Consider the following 21,386-nt stretch of genomic DNA (forward strand, 5'->3'; position numbering starts at 1 on the left):
TGATCGACGAGTCGTTTAGATTCCAAAAAAATTACTCATGCATTGAGCAAGCGTATCGCCTCACGGAGCACATTTTTACTAAAATACTACTCGGCTAAACTAAGCTCTACTGGGCTAAAAAGACGATGTCCCGTTGCCCTACGGAAACTTTCTTCTATAATATCGCGAAGGCGTTCGACAAAGGCAGCTTAATTTCAAACCAGCGAATCAAACTAGGTAGGCTTGTTAGCAGAGATTAATCGTTAAAATTAAAAAGTACAATAATTAACATTTTATAGCTTTATTTTTCATCAAAATAGATCACAAATTAATCACACACGACATTAGGTCGAAAATCAAGTTTAATTGAACATGTCAAATTGGTCCTAATCTATTATAGATATACGTATCCTTCCTCATGGTATGCCATAGTACTGTAGTCGTCGTCCCTTGTAGATGCGAGCATTACGAGTAATAAGGGCGCACACAAGCTGCCGCATACAGCTGAAGATACTTCTAACCTCTCCCGATAAAGAACTAATATTTGTATGTGTGCCACGATTACTTCGCACGATGGATGTAATAAAAAAACAACTTAGTTCTTCCGAATACAACATTTGAAATGTTAGTTTATAGATGCTTATTTGCATGGTTGTCCACGTATACGCCTGTGTTAATTGTGTACGACATCAGGTCGGATAAGTGGCACATCAAACTAGAAGTTAGAAGCGATGGATCCAAATGTTCAATTACAATACATTTATAGTCTTATTTAAAATTATAACACTACCGCTCTCTTCAATACAAGCGTGTAGCGGGGTTTTAAAGAATCAATGAAATGATGAATCTCACCACTTCTGATGGGTCGATGTACTCACTATTTGTCGTCTGAAAAAAAAACCAACCAATATTTATTTCAATTAATTAAACAATAAAAGTTTCTAATTGAATTTAAACTAAATCAATTGTCGTGATATACCTAGCAAGTGCATCTCTGCCCCGGACTCTTCGCTGATCAGTGTGTCAGCCTGCTCGGGCTCATTATGCTCCGGAATCGAACTGGGTCCCGGGAGTGACGCTGACGGTGCAGCGAGTTGCTGATCGTTGATGTCATTATCAGCTGCTTCCAAATTAGCTAGCTGGTTTTCCAGTTGTATAACTGTAATAAAAAGATTTTTTTTATTTTTTATACTTTATTTGTTTTACATTATAAACAAAGACCCGAAGGACAAAACCTTCAGTGTATTCATATACCAACTTTAATGAAATACGTATTCAACGCAAATTAACCCCGAGGGCCGGGCAAAATCGAGGAGCTTAAGTAGGAAAACGGATTCAGGCACTAGACCTGGAAAAATCTAGAAAGAAGAAGAAGAAGTATTTAACGCACGTTCACGAATGACTTTCACAATGAAGGATAATGTCATCTATACATATAAATAAAATTGGAGTGTCTGTTTGTAATGTTGAAATAACCGCTTTTTACTACATGCGTATGAATAGGTATACGGTACATACACCAAAATAACATTTTTTACAATTTTTGTCTGTCTGTCTATCTGACCGCCTATCTATCTGTCTGTTTGTTCCAGCTAATCTCTGGAACGGCTGGACTGATTATGATGAAACTTTCACTGGTAGGTAGCTGATGATATAAGGAGTAACTTAGGTCACTTTTTTTAGACTAGGTTTGCCCCGCGGCGTCACCCGCGGTAGGACAATAACCACGGGTAATATCGCGGGACTCAGCTCTCAATAAAAAGCTTTAATGTTTCCGAAGCGAAGCGAGGGCGGGTCGCTAGTGTCATATATTATAAGTAAAACCTGAAAAATTACAATTTGCAGGATTGTAAATTTATAGATTGTAGGAGCATTGTAGGACATCTTGCCACTCCGTACGGGTATGTGTCACTACCCTACTTATTTCTGCCTTGAAGCAGTAATGCGTTTAGGTTTTATAGGTTTGGCAGTACCGTTGCACAATAAAATTGAGACCGAGAACTTATGTGACAAGGTGGGTGCCGGTGTTTACGTTGTTGATGTCTATGGGCTCCGATAACCCTCTAATACCAGGTGGGCCGTGAATTCATGCACCCATTAGAACAAACCCATTTAAACCGTAATATAATTATGTACACATTGACTCTTACTTTGAGCTTTCAATAATGTATTCCTTCGACGCAAGTCAGCGATTTCCTCACCAAGACGTGGTTGCATATTCCGATGCAAATACGCTACAACATGGAGAAGAAGGTCTCCAGTTGGAGTCTGTGAACAATGTTATATACTACTAGCCTTACTCGCCCGCTTCTCTGGGCATTTAAAATTAACATTATTATTTATTGTCATTATTATTAGGGAGTCCAACACTCATATAAATATTAGCCTATCCATTAAGTACATGTATTTTCTACATGGATACCAAGTTTCAAGACAATCAGATGTATGGTTCAGTAGTTATAACGGAACATCTGTAAAAACCACTGTAGATTTATATATTAGTATAGATTATGAACTTGAAAAAAATATTGTAATGACTACATTTTTAAAGACATTTGGAAAAACATCGCAAATTTTCAATGGCATTATATTTTCGATATCTTCACTCCAGCCTTGAGCGGGCCCGACGTTCCCTCCAGAGCCTAATAGTTCGTTGTCCTACTCATAGTTCTAGCTATTTTCGAAATTATTTTGTCGTGCAGTCTATTCTGCTATGGAGTGTGCTCCCTCTCGGCATCAGAATCATTACCGACCGATGCGTGTTCAAGTTAAGTATAACGACAAAGCTTCTTCAGCTATTTGAATGGAAGTAAACATAATTGAACACAATTAAAAATATCGAACTGTTGATGCTAGTTAATAAATAAAACGCACCTTTAATTATTACAAAGACATGTCTTCTAATAAGTCAAATATTGCTTAAACCAAATAGCCCTTGGTTCCTCTATGTATTTATAGGTATCTATATACACTTATTTACACTTATGTATGATATGTATGTATTTGTATTTTAATTTATATTTCAATGCACCTACCATTATTTACTCTGCACTACCTTTGGTTGGTAGAGTCACCAATGAAATAATACCTAAGTATTAAGTTCCCTAACATAAATATTACATGAAGAGTAATAAACAATAAATAAAAAAACATATTTAAGAGTGCAGATCGAATGTGAGACTCACCTCTGGGGAACAGCCGGCGGCCTCAGCCAACTGCTGGGTCGCCTCCGCGGTGACCGCGCGACGCTCTCGTTCGTACTGTGCGTTGCGGTTGCGACGCTCTTCCTGTTTCAATTTAAACACCGATTTAATGTGATATAGTACCACACCCGTCTATTTCTGCCGTGAAGCAGTAATGCGTTTCGGTTTGAAGGGTGGGGCAGCCGTTGTAACTATACTTGAGACCTTAGAACTTATATCTCGAGGTGGGTGGCGCATTTACGTTGTATATGTCTATGGGCTCCAGTAACCACTTAACACCAGGTGGGCTGTGAGCCCGTCTACCCATCTAAGCAATAAAAAAAATAAAAAAATAAAAAAGACACTCACTCATAACTGACCATCACTTAATTCTCTTCGCTTTTCGGAAAACACATTAAATATTTAAAAAAACTTTTACGGTTTTATCTCGCGTTTGTTGTTTTTCATTTTATAACGACCGCGTCGTTGATCAAGACAGCTGTCGACTATTCGAAAGATTCGGCAATTATAAAATTTAAATCGTAAAAGCGAGATTTAAAGCGTAAAAAATGTTTTAATTACATCACTTAATTACCAAGGATAACGGGACGCGATTTCGTCCAGCGGGACGTCCCCTCTTTCTCGACGGTCCGGCACGGTCTTTCTAAAGAAAGACAAAAATAAACAATTGTATTAAATTCAACCGAATATTTCAGTACATTGAGTTACTAAATTATTATTCTAAATATTTACTTGATCCATTTATTTCATTTTATTTAGTATAGGAACTGTGTTGAATCGGTTATTCCAACAAATAGCCAGCTCAGCAGTTCCACTACCGCTTTTATACTTTGGAAGTTCTACCTGCTCTGCGTCCCCCCGTTTGCGACCGATGCTAGGAACCTATTAGTACTGTTACAATGTTACAATGTTTTGTATTGTTATCAATTATTTCATGCTTTCTTTTGCTGTTTCAATCTATACTAATATATAAATCTACATTGTTTTTACGGATGTTCCGTTATAACTACTGAACCATGCATCCGATTGACTTGAAACTTGGTATCCATGTAGAAAATACTTGTACTTAATGGATAGGCTAATATTTATATGAGTGTTGGACTCCCTACACCAGTTGCAAGGGCGTTAATGATGAGAATCATTGTGGGGGTGAGAAATAATAATGTTAATTTTAAATGCCCAGCGAAGCGGACGGGTACAGTTAGTCTATGTACATGAATTTAAGGCCGTATGCTCTTCTTAAAAGATATATATTTACAACAACAAAAAAACAGGTCGTAAAATTTCATTAATACCATTTTAAGAAAATCAATAATTACATACAATAAGTAGAGGGATTAGCAATTACTTCTCTTGCTTATTTATCCCGCAAACCCATCAAGCGTCATTTTGAATTGTGAGATAAAAATCACACATGGTCATTGAGATTTCGACCTTATACTTAATGGCAAATGGCGGCTTTTACGCTGCGATGTCTGCTGCTTTTACGCTGGAATTCTGCGGGTTTATTACACGCTCTTATTCATTCTAAGAAGTAGTAGTTAGCACGCGTAACATGTAATGATGACCATGATGATTATTTTTTAATGCTTGGTTCTATTATTTTATATGTATATCGCACCTTTAGAATTGAAGTGAATTAATCTAAAATTCATATTTTTTGGTAAACGCCAAAAACGTAATTGAAGACTTGTAATTTTTTAGTTTTTCGATTTTAATATTTTAAATTATGCGCTTTATTTAAACGAAACTTATTTTATTTACTTTGTCCTTTTCTAGACTAAAAGAGACCGTTTTTATTTTATAAATTGATAGAATACATTTTTATAAATTATAAATCGATCAAAGCTTAAAATTCATTTTCTTAAAATTTTTTAGTTAAGCCACATTTTAATTTTTAAAGGTGCGAATAAAACCATGCGATATAAATACCGGAGCCAAGACAGCTTGTCTACTACGTGCGTAGTAAACGTAGCTCTGTTGATCGGCGTAGCGATATTCACTTGCTGGACTTCATTCATCGTCGGTCATTAACCGTTATTATGAATAGTATAATATATTATGGGCGCAAACGCCACTATTGGCAATAATTAAGATGATAATATACGAGTATAGTTTAGTTTACTCTATGTTATTTTATTTATTTATTATTAGCAAGAAAGTATCTACCATATTTAATATTTAGTAGACACTGTTTTGATGTGAAAATGTTTAGAATATGTTTAATGCTTATATTATTGTTTAAAAACACAAATGACTGTATAGTTAATCAAATATTAATAAAGCATAAATCATCATCATCATCATCATCATCAACAGCCCAAAGTCGTCCACTGCTGGACATAGGCCTCTCCCAATCTACACCACTGAGCCCGGTCTGCGACTCTCTTCATCCACTTCTTGCCGGCCACCGTGCGGAGGTCATCGCACCATCTAGCCAGGGGGCGTCCCACGTTACGTCTTCCGCTGCGCGGTCTCCACTCGAACCCGTTTGCTCCAGCGATCGTCAGTCCTGCGGCATATATGGCCAGCCCACTGCCACTTCAAAGCATAAATATTAACAACAAATTAATTGTTATAATTAACACTAGATGATGACCGAGCTTTGCTCGTTTTTTTTTGATAACGCCATCTTGTTGTGTCTTTAAAGCGGTTATTTGCCCTCAATTAAGAAAAATAGTATTATTATTCGCCAATAGATGTCGGGAAGAGTTGATTATTGAAAACACGAATAAAACAATATTTTCTGAAAATAAATCGTAGCTAGATCGATTTATCGCCCCCGAAATTTTATGAAAATCGTTGGAGCCGTTTCCTAGATTCAGATTATATATAACTATATATTCAGATATATTAATATACAAGAATTGCTCGTTTAAAGATAAGAGATTAATAATTTGATTAAGTATTGTAATTATTATGCAAATAATGTTGTCGGCGCCATCTATTGTTATGCTGGATAATAATAATGTTAGTTTATATTACTTAAAAGTAATTTATGTAAAAATATTAATACCTGAAGCAAAAACTTTGTATCCCTTTTAACAAAAATTGCGCGGACGGAGGAGTATGAAATTTTCCACACTTATAGAGAATATAGAGAAGGAGTGCATAATGCTAATATTTTTTTAAAATAATGCATAAAAGATACTTTAAATAAATAAAGAAAACATTACACACACTACCATGTATTTGACACAACACATACAAAAAAATATACTCTTTGTTTACTGTCAAATGGGAAACTTTTGTTATTGTTTAAAGTCTCTGGTCGAATTGAAAATAGATTAATATTGTTTGTCTTTAATATTATTGATCTATAGTGCAGCTTTGGCGAATACTGTGATTATATTATCGAATTATAATGGTGTTCGACAATAGAACCATAATAATATTTAAACTTATAATTTCAATTAATTATAGTCGAATTTCGACTACTGCGGGGCCACTAGTGTAAAATAAATTAATGTCAGAGTCATGTAAAACTCACTAAAATATTTATTGAGAAATTAAGCTACATTTTATGAATTGTTTCGCAGTTGTTCCATTTGTTTATATAAAAGAAGTTTTTGTTGTTATAACCATAAAAAAAAATGGTTTATCGTGTAAAAATTAAGACGTTACTTTTGGTAATAAACAAGTAATGTTAAAGTTTTATAGAATTGTGTATATTGTATTTTCATTGTAATTGTAATAGATCTTATGTGCATGTGGTGGCCTGGAGGCTTTTCCAGTTTCACCAGGACAGGTGGGCGAGCAAAGGCTTAGCCAGAAGGGGTGGGATTTGCTAACAGCTGCCCGAGCGCCTGTATGAATACTGAAATGCTTAATAACGGTGGTTTAATAACTGTTTAACATCTGTAAAAGTGCACTAATGTGGGAAAATAAAACAAAGCCGCTGGACATAGCTTCTCGGGATCCTCCAAAAAGTCCACTGAAAAAGCCTCAGTAAATAGGATAATAGGAGTAATGCTAGGACATCTTGTGATTCCGCATGGGTAGGTACCATCACTCTTCCTGTTTCTGCCGTGAAGCATGAAGATGAGGCAGGCCTTGTAACTATACTGAGACCTTAGAACTCATATCTCAAGATGGGTGGCGGCATTTACGTTGTAGATGTCTATGAGCTCCAGTAACCACTTAACACCAGGTGGGCTGTGAGCTCGTCCACCCATCTAAGCAATAAAGAAAAAAGTAGAAAAAATACAATTTTGCTGAGATTATATCTCATCCCATATCATCTCACCTCATTACACTTAATTTCATGCCAATTGATTAATGTTTCAAATTAATCAACTTCATTTCGTTTCATTTCATATTACCATTATTCATTTTTTTTTAAACATAAAATATTAGACTGTTTGGTATGACATCTTTGCTTTCCCAGTTGAAAAAATAGAACTACTACTACTTGTTGTTTGACAACAAAAGAGTATGCATGCGTGTATGTCAATTACACGGTAGTGTGCGTAATGTTTTCTTTATTGATTTAATGTATCTTTTATGCATTATTTAAAAAAAATATTAGCATTGTGCACTTCTTCTCTATATTCTCTGTAATTGTGGAATTTTCGTAAAAAGGGATACAAAGTTTTTGCTTCACCTATTAATGTATATATATGTGACGATTCACATAGGTACGATGATAGCTTTGATTTTAATTAAATTTTACTTCAGACTTTTTTATTGCATACATTATGTTTTATGTATTCTCCAAAATTGGATTTTTCGGAAATACAAGGATCCGGAATATAAACAGCACCAATCAAATTATATTTTTCAATAACTTTAATGTTTTTTTTTGTAGGCGTTGTCATTGTTGATTGAAAGTTGTATTTTTTTTGTCAGTTTTTATTCAGTCACCATTAATCGTTTTCGTGCATACGATACGATAAAGATATGTAAAATACATACAAGGAAACTGTTAATATTTTCTCACATATTTACTTATTGCCTACAAGTTACCTCCGGCGGTCCTCCTACCTGCGGCCAATGATCGGAGGCGCTGACGGGACATCACAAGGAGTAAAATCATGTCGAATTATAATGGTCACGACCCTCAGCAGTGAGGAAACGACGCGAGGAGGAGGAGGACAAGTTACCTCAGATAGGGAGAGTGCCGGAAATATATTTCATTTAAATATACATTTATGTACATATGGCGAATCTATCAGTCGATGTTACCAATGCTTAAACAGTTTGAAGTTTGACATTTTTGCTCTCAAAAATTTCATCAGATCCAAATAATATAAAAATTTAGAGTATTCTTTGACTAATTTTAAGACTTTTTTTTCTCAAACAATTTATGAGTTTGCGAGAAAAAAAATTGTCGAGTTTCAGAAAAAGTAATATTATAGCTAACCAAAACGTTAAAACAAGTAATGATAGCCTCATGTATTTTTAGTTCAGACATCGAGGTCACAATATTAATTGGCTTTAGGCATGAAAAAAAATCGACAGGGAATGAAAAGTCACTTACAAAAAACTCATCGAAAAAAATTCGTCTTTTTTTTTTTTTATGATTAATTTTGGCGATATATTAACCATTACCATTAGAAAGAGTACACTCTAAAACATAGGGAGCTGCGCTTCCTCACTTTTTTCTGTACTAATTCATCACAAGCAACAGCCCAAGCTCAGATGTCCTTTGGGCGCTAATGGGTTAAACTAAATGTTGCAAAACACAGTTGACTTAACTAATCCTCAAATTTGGCGAGTTAGTTTTTTATTACAATATCCTTTCATAGCGAATGCTATTTGTGAATGCATATTAGGTACTCTAGTTATTGCTATTTGGCAGTTGTATTTTTTAAAATTTGTAACTCGTTATTTCACGGTACAAATGCACCGCGCGCCCGTATACATGACGCTGCCAATTTTTTCCTCCAGGTAGTTTTACGTTGAGCTATTTATTGACCTGAGTTGTTTCTGCGTGTAAGCCACAAACAATAACCAGCTTAGTGGGAAGGTCCGGCGCTGCTTTATTATAGGGGAGCATTGTATTAAAAAACGTACCAAATTATTAAAGGGAAAACTTAGAGAACGGGTGGGTTTCTCGGAAAGGTTATAATCTAGGCGACGCGACAGTAGCCGAAATTCGCATAGTTTACATTTATTCATCTGAACTATTGATACGATCTTTATAGGCTGTATGACAGAGATTTAATAAATCGCTCAACTACCGGTTGTGCTTACGCGTTGATAACGTTCAAGGTTTTTGGTATTATATAAAGTTAATAATGATTTATTAGACGGCACGTCGTGAGATTGGAACTTTTTCGGCCAAATCATTTGACTTTAATTATTAATACATTCGACATTTGAAGAAGGACATGGTATAGCGTAATGAAGATATTGAGGAGACGAGAACCTACGAGTCAGTCTAGTGGTACTTTTTTCCCCTTACCTAATCGTTGGCAGTCTAAGAGGCTATTCTGACTATTCATGGACCAGTGAGCTCACGGGCTAAACCTAAGGGAATTTGGCTAACACTGATCCAAGCAAGAGCAGTGCTTCGCTGAATCGACCACCGGATCGGAGTCGCGATTAACTGAGAAGATCCCACGATAAGCGCAATTGGTTTTAGTGGTACCTGCTGAGGTCTGACCAAATCACAAAGTCCAAAGCGCGTTGACTTTAAATGTACTTAGGTCGTTTAGAAATTTAAACATTCGCGTTACCAAAGTCGTATCGTAAACTAAACTTTACGTGTAAATGTAAATTATACGAGAACAGTCACAGCTCTTTTTCAATTTCAATGTGAAGTGTTTATTGTCCCTTTTGTACATTGTAGGGTGCGAAGGATTCTTTCAAGAGTTTTCGCGAGATGACCGCGTTCTTTTGTTGGTGTTATTTGACCGCGGACTTTCATTTGTTTTTAGTTTATCTAAGGTACATAATTCGGTTTCAATAAAACTAAGGTTATAGTGTTATCTATATATTAATACATGAAGCAAAAACTTTCTACCCCTTTTTACGAAAATTGCGCGGACGGAGGAGTATGAAATTTCCCACACTTATAGAGAATATAGAGAAGAAGTGCAATTTTTTTTTTAATAATGCAAATAAATACTTTAAATCAATAAAAATAAACATTACCTACACACTATTATGTATTTTTGATATACACATTGCTTAAGGTCAGTGGTCAAATTGAGAATAGATTAATATTGTTTGTCTTTTATATTATTTGTCTATAGCAGCGGTCGGGAAACCGGGGTAAATTACCCCAAATGGGGTAAAATGAAATTTTGGGGGGTAAAAATGAAACTTTTGTGAGTAAAAAGTATATTATTATATTGAAGTGAAACTTCTTTAGAATCGTTGTGATTTCAAACTCGATGAAACGAAATGAAACGAAACGAAAAAATAAGTCCATAGAGACACAAACACATATATGTATAGGATTCAGCCGGTGAGAGAATGAGATAGAACACATTATTTGGAAACACAAGGTTCACGTGATTGACCCAGGTATTTTATTGTAGGCATCGTGTGTAATTACATTGATAAATTGAATAAATGATGTTTAAATTAAATTTTTAGTTATTGTTTTCTTTTCAAAATTATCGTGCGGGCTATAATATGAAAGATGCTAAAAAGAAGCGATTTCGTTTTTTTTTTTCTGTTCTTCACCATGGGGCTATATCAACTTACACAAAAATATTTTGGGGTAATAATTAAAAAAGTTCCCCGACCGCTGGTCTATAGTGTAGTATTGGCGAAATCTGTGATTATAGAAGTATAGTCTTTGACAATAGAACAAATAATGTTCAAACTTATAATTACAATTAATTATACGGATTTCGACTACTGAGGGACTACTAGTCATTATGAAAAGATCAATTGTAAATACGAAATATGAAGTAAAAGAAGCTTAGTCAACTTAACTTACATACTAACAAAGGTATACAGAAATACTCGTAAGCATGAAACTACTGCCGTTTTGTGTACGTTCAACATTCAACCTACAAGGCATTCTGATAGATTTTAATTGCTTAGATGCATGGACGAAGCTCACAAGTAAAGGTAATTAAAGTTTAGTTACAAACATCGAATACTTGATACTAATACAAAAAAAACTGCACCTTTTAGAATGATAAATGTGGCATTCTAAACGAAAAGTCGCTTAAACCAAGTAGCCTTCCACCCATCTATATTCTAGCTGACGCCTCGAGTACTTTCGAAGTTTTCGTTGTCACGGAAGACCGACTGACGATGTCGTATAAGTATTTTTAATTAAGTCCTATTTATTTCTGCCGTAAATAATTCATGCATTTACGTACATAGGGTACAATAAACGTACTACAGTACTATTTAGACCTCTTAAAGTAGGCCTAAGTAGGGGCATTCATTCTGTGGTGCTCAGCGACTCTGTGCAACACTTAGTACCACCAAATATTCGTTGTGATCTAAGAGCTTTGATTGTGGTTCATCCAATTAATTTTAGAATCGAATCAACAAAATTATATTTGGAATTGATGGAAAATGCAATGATGAGTTTTAGTGACATCTAGCGACGAAAAAAGTATCCTCTGAACATTTTCAAAGTAGCCGCGCTGTAGTTTCTCTGAAGCACGATAGATGGCAGTTCCATTAATAATCTTGGTATCAAATGAACTCTGATAATTGATAAAATATACACGCTCATTACTTTACTAAAAGTCAAATTAAAATTAAAAAAATATTTAACGTTTGAAATTGAAAGATACATACGAGACGACCAAAGATCACTAACACCAATATTTTTAATCAATAAATTGATTCTAGTCGGACATCGAACAAGTAAGTCAACCATCAGTTATTTTATAATTAAACCAACGAGATTCTCAAAACATAATTAAACCAACTTTTTTTTTTGTAAAATAAAAAATACTGTTTATATAACTAAGCGTGTAATGCGCTTTCCCTTTTTTCATTTTCTTAAAACATACTTTCTAACGAATTTTGTGCGGTGTTGTTAATATTACCTACCGCACAAATACAGGCCATCGCAATATGTTGGTATAATAATTTGAGTATACTACTTCCCATATCATAAAATATTGTGTGATATCTTGGGTGGATGAGGTCACGGTGCTTAACCTGAGAGGACTTGCTAACACTGGCCCTAGGAAGAGCAGTGCTACGCGGAATATAATCAGGTTAGAGCCTCGTGACCTACTCGCTACCAGAATAAGTAGGAAAAAAAAACTGAGTCAACCAATTGATCAAAATCGCGGATAATTCACGGAGAAAATCCTGCGAAAAATTCAGTGGAATAAGGTAGATTGCATGTCGAACTCTTCATCGCATTCGACGACTTCGACCATGGATTAAGACGAGTGCAATACTAAAACTTTTACACTCTAACTAAAACAGCGAGAATCTAGTGAAATACCGTATACCTAAGTTTAATTGCAAAGCTGTACTTATAGAGACAGTACATACTTGAAATAGGCATGTTGCTACCAGGAACTTCTCTATAACATTTGAAATTATCAACTGGCATTACCATTTTGATATCTGTGGATTTTTTTTTAAGAAGGCATAAATTTTAATATTCGTGATATTAAAATTAGAGGGGACAAAACACTAAAAACGACAAAATATACCTAGTAATTTTGTTTAAAACTAAATTGTCAAAACAATGGCTGTTTTGTTTCATTTATAATAGATTAAAAAAACAATTCTCAGGGTCATTTAGGTTATTAAAAATGAACTCCCCCAGCAGTCCACAATTTTGTATTTGTTATTAATTAAAATATAATGCCATTGTCCCTTAATATTAGTTGTCACGAACGTAACGGGTTTTCTGGCGCATGTCTTGGAATTAATTGACCCGAGTGAAGTTCGCGCGATCGACCTCGGAGCCACGACAAGCACATACGAAAACTGCCGAATAGTACCGAACGAAAGTCACACAAGTATTCACGTCCGTCGGGAGACCACATTTATTGACAATTTCCTATAGCATTCCCTCTTAAAACCAGCCGTTTGTTAAGTTAAAACGTTGACAATAAATCGAGTGAAACAGTGATAAAAACAAAACGAAATAACATCGTTACGCAAGTAAATTGTAACCACAGACAATAATATTATGAATACAACAACGGCAAGATCGGTAACGAATACTAAGGAGTTCCGCTAACTATAATTAGCGATAATTAAGAAGTAAACCATCGATTTGTTTGTGTGAGGACATAAGGGAAAGTAAACAATAAGTACTCAAGATCGCAGATTTCGTACGAAGCTAATTAAATAAATAAATAAAAAATGCCGACATCCGTGCACGAAAACGTTGCTCTCCTCAACATGATGTCTTCGGATAATTACGAAGACGATCTCAAAAGTGTTCAACTGCATTTTCCATCCGAAAGACGTTTGCAAAGTGACGGCGCATGCGTGGAGGAGAGGGTGCGGACTTCCCGCGGCGACATCCTCGTTGCCGTACGAGGGGACCGCAGCAAACGAGCTATAATTACTTATCATGACCTTGGACTCAATTATGCCGCCAACTTTCAGGCGTTCTTTAACTTCGTCGATATGAGATCAATTCTGGAACAATTTTGCATCTACCACGTAAACGCTCCTGGCCAAGAAGAGGGATCTCCGACTCTACCCGAGGATTACACCTATCCTAGCATGGACGCTCTGGCGTCTCAGATCGACTTCGTCTTGGGTCATTTTGGTATACGATCTTTCATCGGTTTCGGAGTGGGTGCCGGAGCGAACATATTATCGCGTTATGCCATCATCAACCCCCAAAAAGTAGATGCTTTAGTGCTCATTAACTGCACCTCTACCCAAGCGGGTTGGACCGAGTGGCTGTACCAAAAAATTAATACAAGACAACTGCGCGCTAACGGAATGACTCAAGGCGCGCTGGACTACCTGATGTGGCACCACTTCGGTCGAAGCACGGAGGATCGCAACCATGACCTCGCTCAAGTATACAAAGATTGCTTTTCTCATGTGAACCCTGTCAATTTGTCATTGTTCATCGACAGCTACTTACGGCGCACGGACCTGAGTATAGCGCGCGATTCAAACACACTGAAGGTGCCAGTTCTAAATGTGACCGGCGCTTTGTCGCCTCATGTCGATGATACGGTGACATTTAACGGGCGACTAGATCCCGCTAAGACGTCGTGGTTTAGCATTTCCGATAGTGGAATGGTATTGGAAGAGCAGCCAAGTAAGATAGCTGAGGCGTTCAAGTTGTTTCTCCAGGGCGAAGGGTACTTGAGGTAGTCGCGTATCTGAAGACGACATTCCGAGCGCAGCGTTGCTACTACTAGAATGCACATGTTGCTTTCACGCAAGCTTTAAATACAATAGTCACGTTACACGTTGAAGACGTAGGGCGATGAAGTTTCTTGTTTATAGATGTGAAATAAAATTTTATTTTACTGCTTATTTTTATATATTTTCCTATCCTATATCTTCCACTTACTATTCTAATGCACAAATATTTCGGATATACCTATTATTTTGACTGCAATTTAAATTTAATATTTGTCGTGTCTTCTTCAGTGTCTCGTAAATAAAGTCAATTTATTTGAAATATAAGCTTATTATACAATGTCGTGTCGTAATATAAGTCTTTAAGAATTTATTTTTCAAATTACAGTCACGTGTACTACAATAAGCTCACAGCTGTTGTCTGCTAAACGCAGTAATCAAGGGCTCAGGGTAAAAAATAATTTGTGTAGTAACCTCAGATTCTATTTGTGTCACATAAAAACTGCCACGTTCTATCTATAAACCATATTGTTAATTAGAAGTACTACTTAGTAGTTGCATTATTATTATTATTTAAATAATGACTGTTCTTAAAGATCAAAGATTTTCATGTTCTAGTTTGTAAGCATCCGTATTAACACTGACTCTTCATTGTATAGCATAGAACAGAGGTCATAAGCACCATATCGAGGGATAAAAGGATATTTAGTGTAAGCGACATTGTTGCAACTATTTATAGGGGAGCCACTTAAAATTTGGACAAAATATCATAACAAAAAAACTTTTTTCAATTAATTGAATGCGGTACGCTTCATTGAAGTTTAATTAAAACCATAGAATTGTTGATACTAATAACACATAATACAATATTTAATTACAAAGATAAATGTCGCGTGTTATGTGAAATGTCGGTCCCACAGACACAGTCCACTGAGTTTCTCGCCGGATCTTCTCAGTGGGTCGCGTTTCCGATCCGGTGGTAAATTCTGCGAAGGACTGCTCTTGCTAGGGTCAGTGTTAGCATCACTCCGGTTTGAGCCCCGCGAGCTCACCTACTAGTTAAGGTTACAAGGTTCTCAAGGCTATCAGCTTAAGTAAAAAAAAGCCTCGACATGTTAACAACGTGAATGCCTTTGCCCACCGTCATACGGGTCAAAGCCGTAGTTCTATTGAATTAACACATCTATCCTATTCTTCAGACTGGAACGCATGATAGCTCATTATAAAAATGAACATGACGATTGTACCAGTCCTTGCAAGCCCAAACCATGCCCTAACATAGAGGAGGTATAGATATTTTGGCTGAGAATACTTAAGATGAATGATAGACAAGTGGCAGCAATTTCTTAAGGAGGTCCAGTGGCATACAAATCTTCCAATTACGTTAGTAAGACAATATGAAGTCGTCGTGGCCCAAAGGATAAGTCGTCCGGTGCATTCGTATCTAGCGATGCACCGGTGTTCGAATCCCGCAGGCGGGTACAAATTTTTCTAATGAAATACGTACTTAATTTGCTTCCACGGTGAAGAAATAACATCGTGTAATAAAAATAAAAACCCGCAAAATTATAATTTGCGTAATTACTGGTGGTAGGACCTCTTGTGAGTCCGCACGGGTAGGTACCACCGCCCTGCCTATTTCTGCCGTGAAGCATTAATGAGTTTCGGTTTGAAGAGTGGGGCAGCCGTTGTAACTATACTGAGACCTTAGAACTTATAACTCAAGGTGCGTGGCGCATTTCCGTTATAGATGTCTATGGGCTCCTGTAACCACTTAACACCAGGTGGGCTGTGAGCACGTCCATCAATCTAATCAATAAAAAAAAAGACCTTATTTTGATATAGAAAAGAGGAGCATTCATCTTTTTCTGACTGATGTGATCATTCTATGTTTCAAAAGCTCTGGGCAGATCTTAACGTATCAAAATAAATAAGTGCCTTACACCACGGAATAGACCTTATTTATCTATTCCGTGCCTTACACCATGAACGATTTTTATGAGGCAGGTTATAACAGCGTGTAATGAAATTGAAGGTAAGGCGTATTGTGTTTTCCGTAGATTTCGGTCTGTTCTTATCTTGAAGCCGACGTGCCTTTGATAGGTTATTATTATTAAAATAAATGTAATATTTCGTTCTTATGGATATTCAAGGTTGGTTAGTTGCATTATTTTTTTGTATTTCTATGGGCTTCTTCTTCTTTGTCGCCGCATACTTCATTGCTGAAGGTCGTGTCCCTGAAAGACCTTCGTGGCTTTTTCTGTGGGCAGAATGTGTTTATTGTACGATGAATTGATTTTAAAGTCTAGCCTGCGTAGGATAGAGTATATTATATATAAACATATACTTTTTTGTGTATGTATTTGTAACATAATATAAATTTCATTGCGCCTACCACTATTTACTCTGCACTACCTTTGGTTGACTTTGGTAGAGAATGCCTAGGCATTAAGTCCGCCAATATAAATTTTACATGAACTGTAATAAATAAATAAATAAATAACTAATAAATAAATAAATAAATAAATTAAAATAACCGATCTTATAGATCCTGTCTGTCAGTGTCTATAGACTTCGGGTATCTTAACAACCCTCGTAAACATATCCAATACCGCTTTAAAGTAGAGAAAACTGTAAATAATGCATGGCTCGTTCCAATATTAAATGACATAGGTGTTATAATGAAAACTAATGTTACGGCTTAGTCGAGTGCTTCTTATTCTCATCAAATTATTTGAAATGTTTCGAATAATTTATAGCTTTCGTGGAACACAGAACGACTAAGGCGTAATTCGTCGACATTTGAACATTGTGTTATTTACCGTCTATTTTTCTAAATTTTTTTTATTGCTTAGATGGATGGACGAGCTCACTGCCCGCCTGGTGTTAAGTGGTTACTGGAGCCCATAGACATCTACAACGTAAATGGGCCACCCAACTTGAGATATAAGTTTTAAGGTCTCAGTATAGTTACAACGGCTGCCCCACCCTTCAAACCGAAACGCACTACTGCTTCACGACAGAAATAGGCGGGGTGATGGTACCTACCTGTACGGACTCACAAGAGATCCTAGAACCAGTAAAAAAAATATCTTGAATTTTAAATTTCATTTCACACCGAAAATCCAAATTAAACAATAAAAGTACTGCTAATCATGTCTACGTCTTGTGTATGTTTATGCATACAAATATTAAAAATATCGTTCAAAATAATTTAATTCCTAAAGCTAAATAATTAAAGCATGCAATTAACTTCGCCGGAGAATTTTTAATCCATTCTGCGCTCTACAAGTGCTGTTTGACATTAAAGTTTACTGAATAAATTCCATAAATGCTGCTTTTAAAATTGAAAAGGGGATGTCGGGATAAACAACCAAGTTTAAAACTATGCAGGTTTTTTCTTGCCTTTTCTGATTTTAACGTTACGTAATTATGAGCTATGTGTACTTCCAACCACCAATACGGTCACGGTTTCTTAATTTAACAAACGATAGTATTTCTATGATTCTAACGAGTGAAGTTATACGTTTGGATGCTTCAAATGATTTTTCCTCGGCGATTTATGTTCAATTTCAATTGCATGCAACTTGTGGGCAAACATTACCAATTTGGGATATTGATTTTGTGCGCATAAATTTCCAATTTGTTCTTATCTGTAAATAGACAGACAAGACTGATGTTAAGTAGTTACCGAAAGACATTAATAGAACAACGTAAACCAACATAATATTTTTGAAAAGTTACGTCAATTACGTGGTGATATCGACCTAAAATAGCACCACCCCTCCTCTACCCGTCGTTGTAAAAGTCGATTAAGAGGTTCACACGAAAATGGGCAGTTCTCTTGGTATTATACCGGAGTACTGCGATTGCCGCATTTATTTGTTATGTCGTATTGTAAGCCAGCTCAACTAGGTACCCCGTGGATACTTGGTTTATCGTGACCAGTCATGCTTTTCAATTTGAATTTGGTTGAATTTGATGGGACAACTGTTATACCATACGTTGAGACTTCATATTGCAAAACGAAATTATGACTGGCTTATTTACACGGAAAGAACATTGAATAATATTTGGTCAGTGATCAATATCGTAGACTTGTTCAAGTCTTAAAAGGTTATTTTACTTAAATGAAAATTCCCGAACGAACGAAGAGATCGGTTTTTTAGTAAGCTTGAAATTTAAAATATTAATTACCGTTCCCTGTAGATGAAAGATTTTTACGGGCACGTCACTACTACAAGGAGAAATAATTATAATGCTGACTTAACTGTAATACGAAATGAGGCATCAGCAATCAACGTACCGGTCGCTACGTGCAGAACATAAAAAGAAAAACATTCAAAGCTGTAATTAATTTTCGATTCGCGCTGAACGCTCAATTCGTGTTTTTGTTTGAGAGCATTTTTCCGTTTTCCCGTACAAACGTGACGCCACCCAAGCCCAGCCCCGGGGTGTGGGAGGCCCTAGTTAAATGGACTCTCTGCACGAAAGAGTCGGGCCAACCCCCCTAACCACCCACTCGCTGACCACTGGATGAACGGATTATGAAATATTTCATCGGAAAATAAAAATGAAAAAAAATATCAGCTCCGGTGTCTGAGAGGTTTTCTTCCGGCTGCAATACCGGCTAGTTATAACTTTGAAACTGTTTACGAAGTTAAATGAGAAATGAATGCATTTTATGAAAGATTTATATTATATCACGGCTTTAGAAAATACTAACCCTTTGCATTCGAGACGTGAGTATCGCTAGCACATGATTTAATTATAAACGATAAAAAGAACGATAAGAACAAATTTCAAAAACATAAACAAGATGTCAATCATCAAATAAAGTAACATCAATAGTCAGCGCATCGAATTTCCCCACCAAACAAAGTGGTGAGCGAGACTCACCTCTCGAGTGCCAAGGATTAACATTAAACATTCAACGATTATCATGATCTAATAATTAGTTTAATAAAACGACTCACCTTAATTAATTAGATCGACTGAATTTCCCACGGGGTCTCATTAGCTCATATGTAAACGTTGTCCTAGCTAATGAAACAGTTATTTGGGAATATCGCAACGGTTCATTACCTAATTAATTACTATAAGACATCCCTGGACGCAAATGACATTGTTATAGGTTTTTTTTGAGGTTAATGACACGATCCGGACCTCAGTCCAATAACATCATTACAGTTGATGAAAGAATAAAGGATTGAGGTTTTGAATCTTATTTAAAATTCCTATTTTTAGTTTAGACTCATTTCACCATTAATCAGATTTTAAATCTCAGTCTTTTATTCTTTGTTTTGAAAGACAAAAATCGTTACGGCAATTTCACTGAACTCAACCTGAGATGGATAGCTAGACTTTAAAACAAAGTCCGTAAAAAAATCCTGGCGCTAAATTTATATATTTAATTTTCAAAGAGTCTTTATGTTCAAAATGAATGTTGAAACAACAAAACGTCATGCACTATACGAGCTGTAGTCAAGCCTGGAATTTCATACACAACGAATCGACTAATTATAATCAATGGATCTGGGCCATAACAATTATCAGATATTAATCAGAACATGAACCTTTTTACCTCCGACTTCTAAAGCAACCGTTATCCACCCAAAGATGTAGTAGTAATCTTTATTCTGCTTTGTCAATCTGTATCAATGTTATCAGTCAATCTGTATCAATTTATATCAGGCAGACGATCGGTCGTAAAACGATAATCGAAATCCAAGAATCTCCCTTCACCAAGAAGAAAAAGAAACGAGGAACATATAATCAATATACCTTTTAGATGCGAAAATCTTTTGTAAAAAAGAAGCTTTTTGTTAAACAGATTGAAGTTCACAAACAAAGCTATCACTAATTTATATCTTTAATTATTAATAAAATTATTATTATTGGATATGACAATATTTTGTCCTACACTGTATTCGATCGAACTGTTTCTATAATGCGATTTGTCTTGTCTACTTAAGTTCAATAAACATATTTTAAATAATAGTATATGTATTTTAATTTTCAGATTTATCTGTAATTCTTGTATTAAGCCCGCAAATGTTAGTATATTTCTTTGTATCAAGCTTCCTATCTATTTCTGCCGTGAAATAGTCGCGTGTTCCAGCTTGAAGCCGAGGATATCATTTGTCTAATGTAATTAATGCTCGATCTTGTGTTTAATTCACCTTGCAATGTCAATGTCTATGTCTATGCGTCCCAGTAGCCATTCAGTATCAGCTGGTAAAGTGGCGTGTTTTTTTGCAGCGCTTAGGATGGACTGTTATTTCTTATGATGACGTACTATATTAAAAATACATAAAAATAATTTCTCAGGTTGCATGAAATTAAAAATAGATACGCTTGCTGTTTCAATAACAGTGACCCACCCTCTTTTAGAATTTCGCCCCGGAGTCTACATTCCAGAAACTCCTGATATTGGAATCTCATCCGAATTTTCGATTTTCGATATCGAGACACGAAGCGAAGCTTTTTGTTACGATATAGGGGCCAGCTGATACAGTAATTCACATTCCAAGAACCTTTACCTTTATATATACATTTACCTGACACAGAATAAAAAATTCCATTTAATATTATCGATTTGTTTAAATTGTGTAAATATAAATTGTAGTTTACAATACTCTGACAAATATTTAATTAATATGCATGTATTATAATCATATACATTGGGAACTAATTATCTTAAAATATCAACGCATCTGGATTGAAAAAAAGTATTAGGCGGGGTCGTGGTTAAGCCTCAATATGAAATTTATAGCCATATGTACGTGCATCCTTTGGGAAGCAATTATTTTTCGAAAGTCACTCGACATAAGTTGCTCCAGGTATCATGAGCCTGCTTCAATGAAGAGTGGAAAATCCGATTTATTCGTTCAAAATATCGCTTGATTAAATATTTACTTTCAATTTGTTGAAGATATTCCGATAATACTATATTAAAATTTCTGAATTTATAATTGATGT

The 21,386-nt window shown here is 35.7% G+C and overlaps 2 protein-coding genes and 1 long non-coding RNA gene across 4 annotated transcripts; 2 read left to right on the top strand and 1 right to left on the bottom strand.

Annotated features, from left to right (window-relative positions):
* Positions 1 to 264: 264 nt before the first annotated feature.
* LOC110384938 (uncharacterized) lies at positions 265 to 6,482 on the bottom strand. Of its 2 annotated transcripts, XM_021346855.2 has the most exons (7): positions 6,199 to 6,482; positions 5,613 to 5,723; positions 3,757 to 3,825; positions 3,165 to 3,266; positions 2,130 to 2,247; positions 959 to 1,138; positions 265 to 867 (listed from the first exon to the last, which is right to left on the bottom strand). In XM_021346855.2, the coding sequence occupies exons 2-7, from the start codon at positions 5,613 to 5,615 to the stop codon at positions 857 to 859; spliced, it is 483 nt and encodes a 160-aa protein (XP_021202530.1). In that variant the 5' UTR covers positions 5,616 to 5,723; positions 6,199 to 6,482; the 3' UTR covers positions 265 to 856. The 2 variants fall into 2 exon arrangements, 1 of the variants encoding a protein (XP_021202530.1); XR_009976620.1 differs by lacking the exon at positions 5,613 to 5,723.
* Positions 6,483 to 10,930: 4,448 nt separating this feature from the next.
* Positions 10,931 to 20,405, top strand: LOC119630558 (uncharacterized). Its single transcript, XR_005246308.2, has 2 exons — positions 10,931 to 11,210; positions 20,100 to 20,405. It is a non-coding gene; the product is annotated as an uncharacterized LOC119630558 (long non-coding RNA).
* On the top strand, positions 13,014 to 14,579 carry LOC101744400 (protein NDRG3). Its single transcript, XM_012689019.4, has one exon. It carries the CDS (start codon positions 13,437 to 13,439, stop codon positions 14,412 to 14,414), a length of 978 nt encoding a protein of 325 aa, XP_012544473.1. The 5' UTR covers positions 13,014 to 13,436; the 3' UTR covers positions 14,415 to 14,579.
* Positions 20,406 to 21,386: the final 981 nt, after the last annotated feature.

The sequence above is a fragment of the Bombyx mori genome, chromosome 25 (genome assembly GCF_030269925.1).
Source record: "Bombyx mori chromosome 25, ASM3026992v2".
NCBI classification, from domain to species: Eukaryota; Metazoa; Arthropoda; class Insecta; order Lepidoptera; family Bombycidae; genus Bombyx; species Bombyx mori.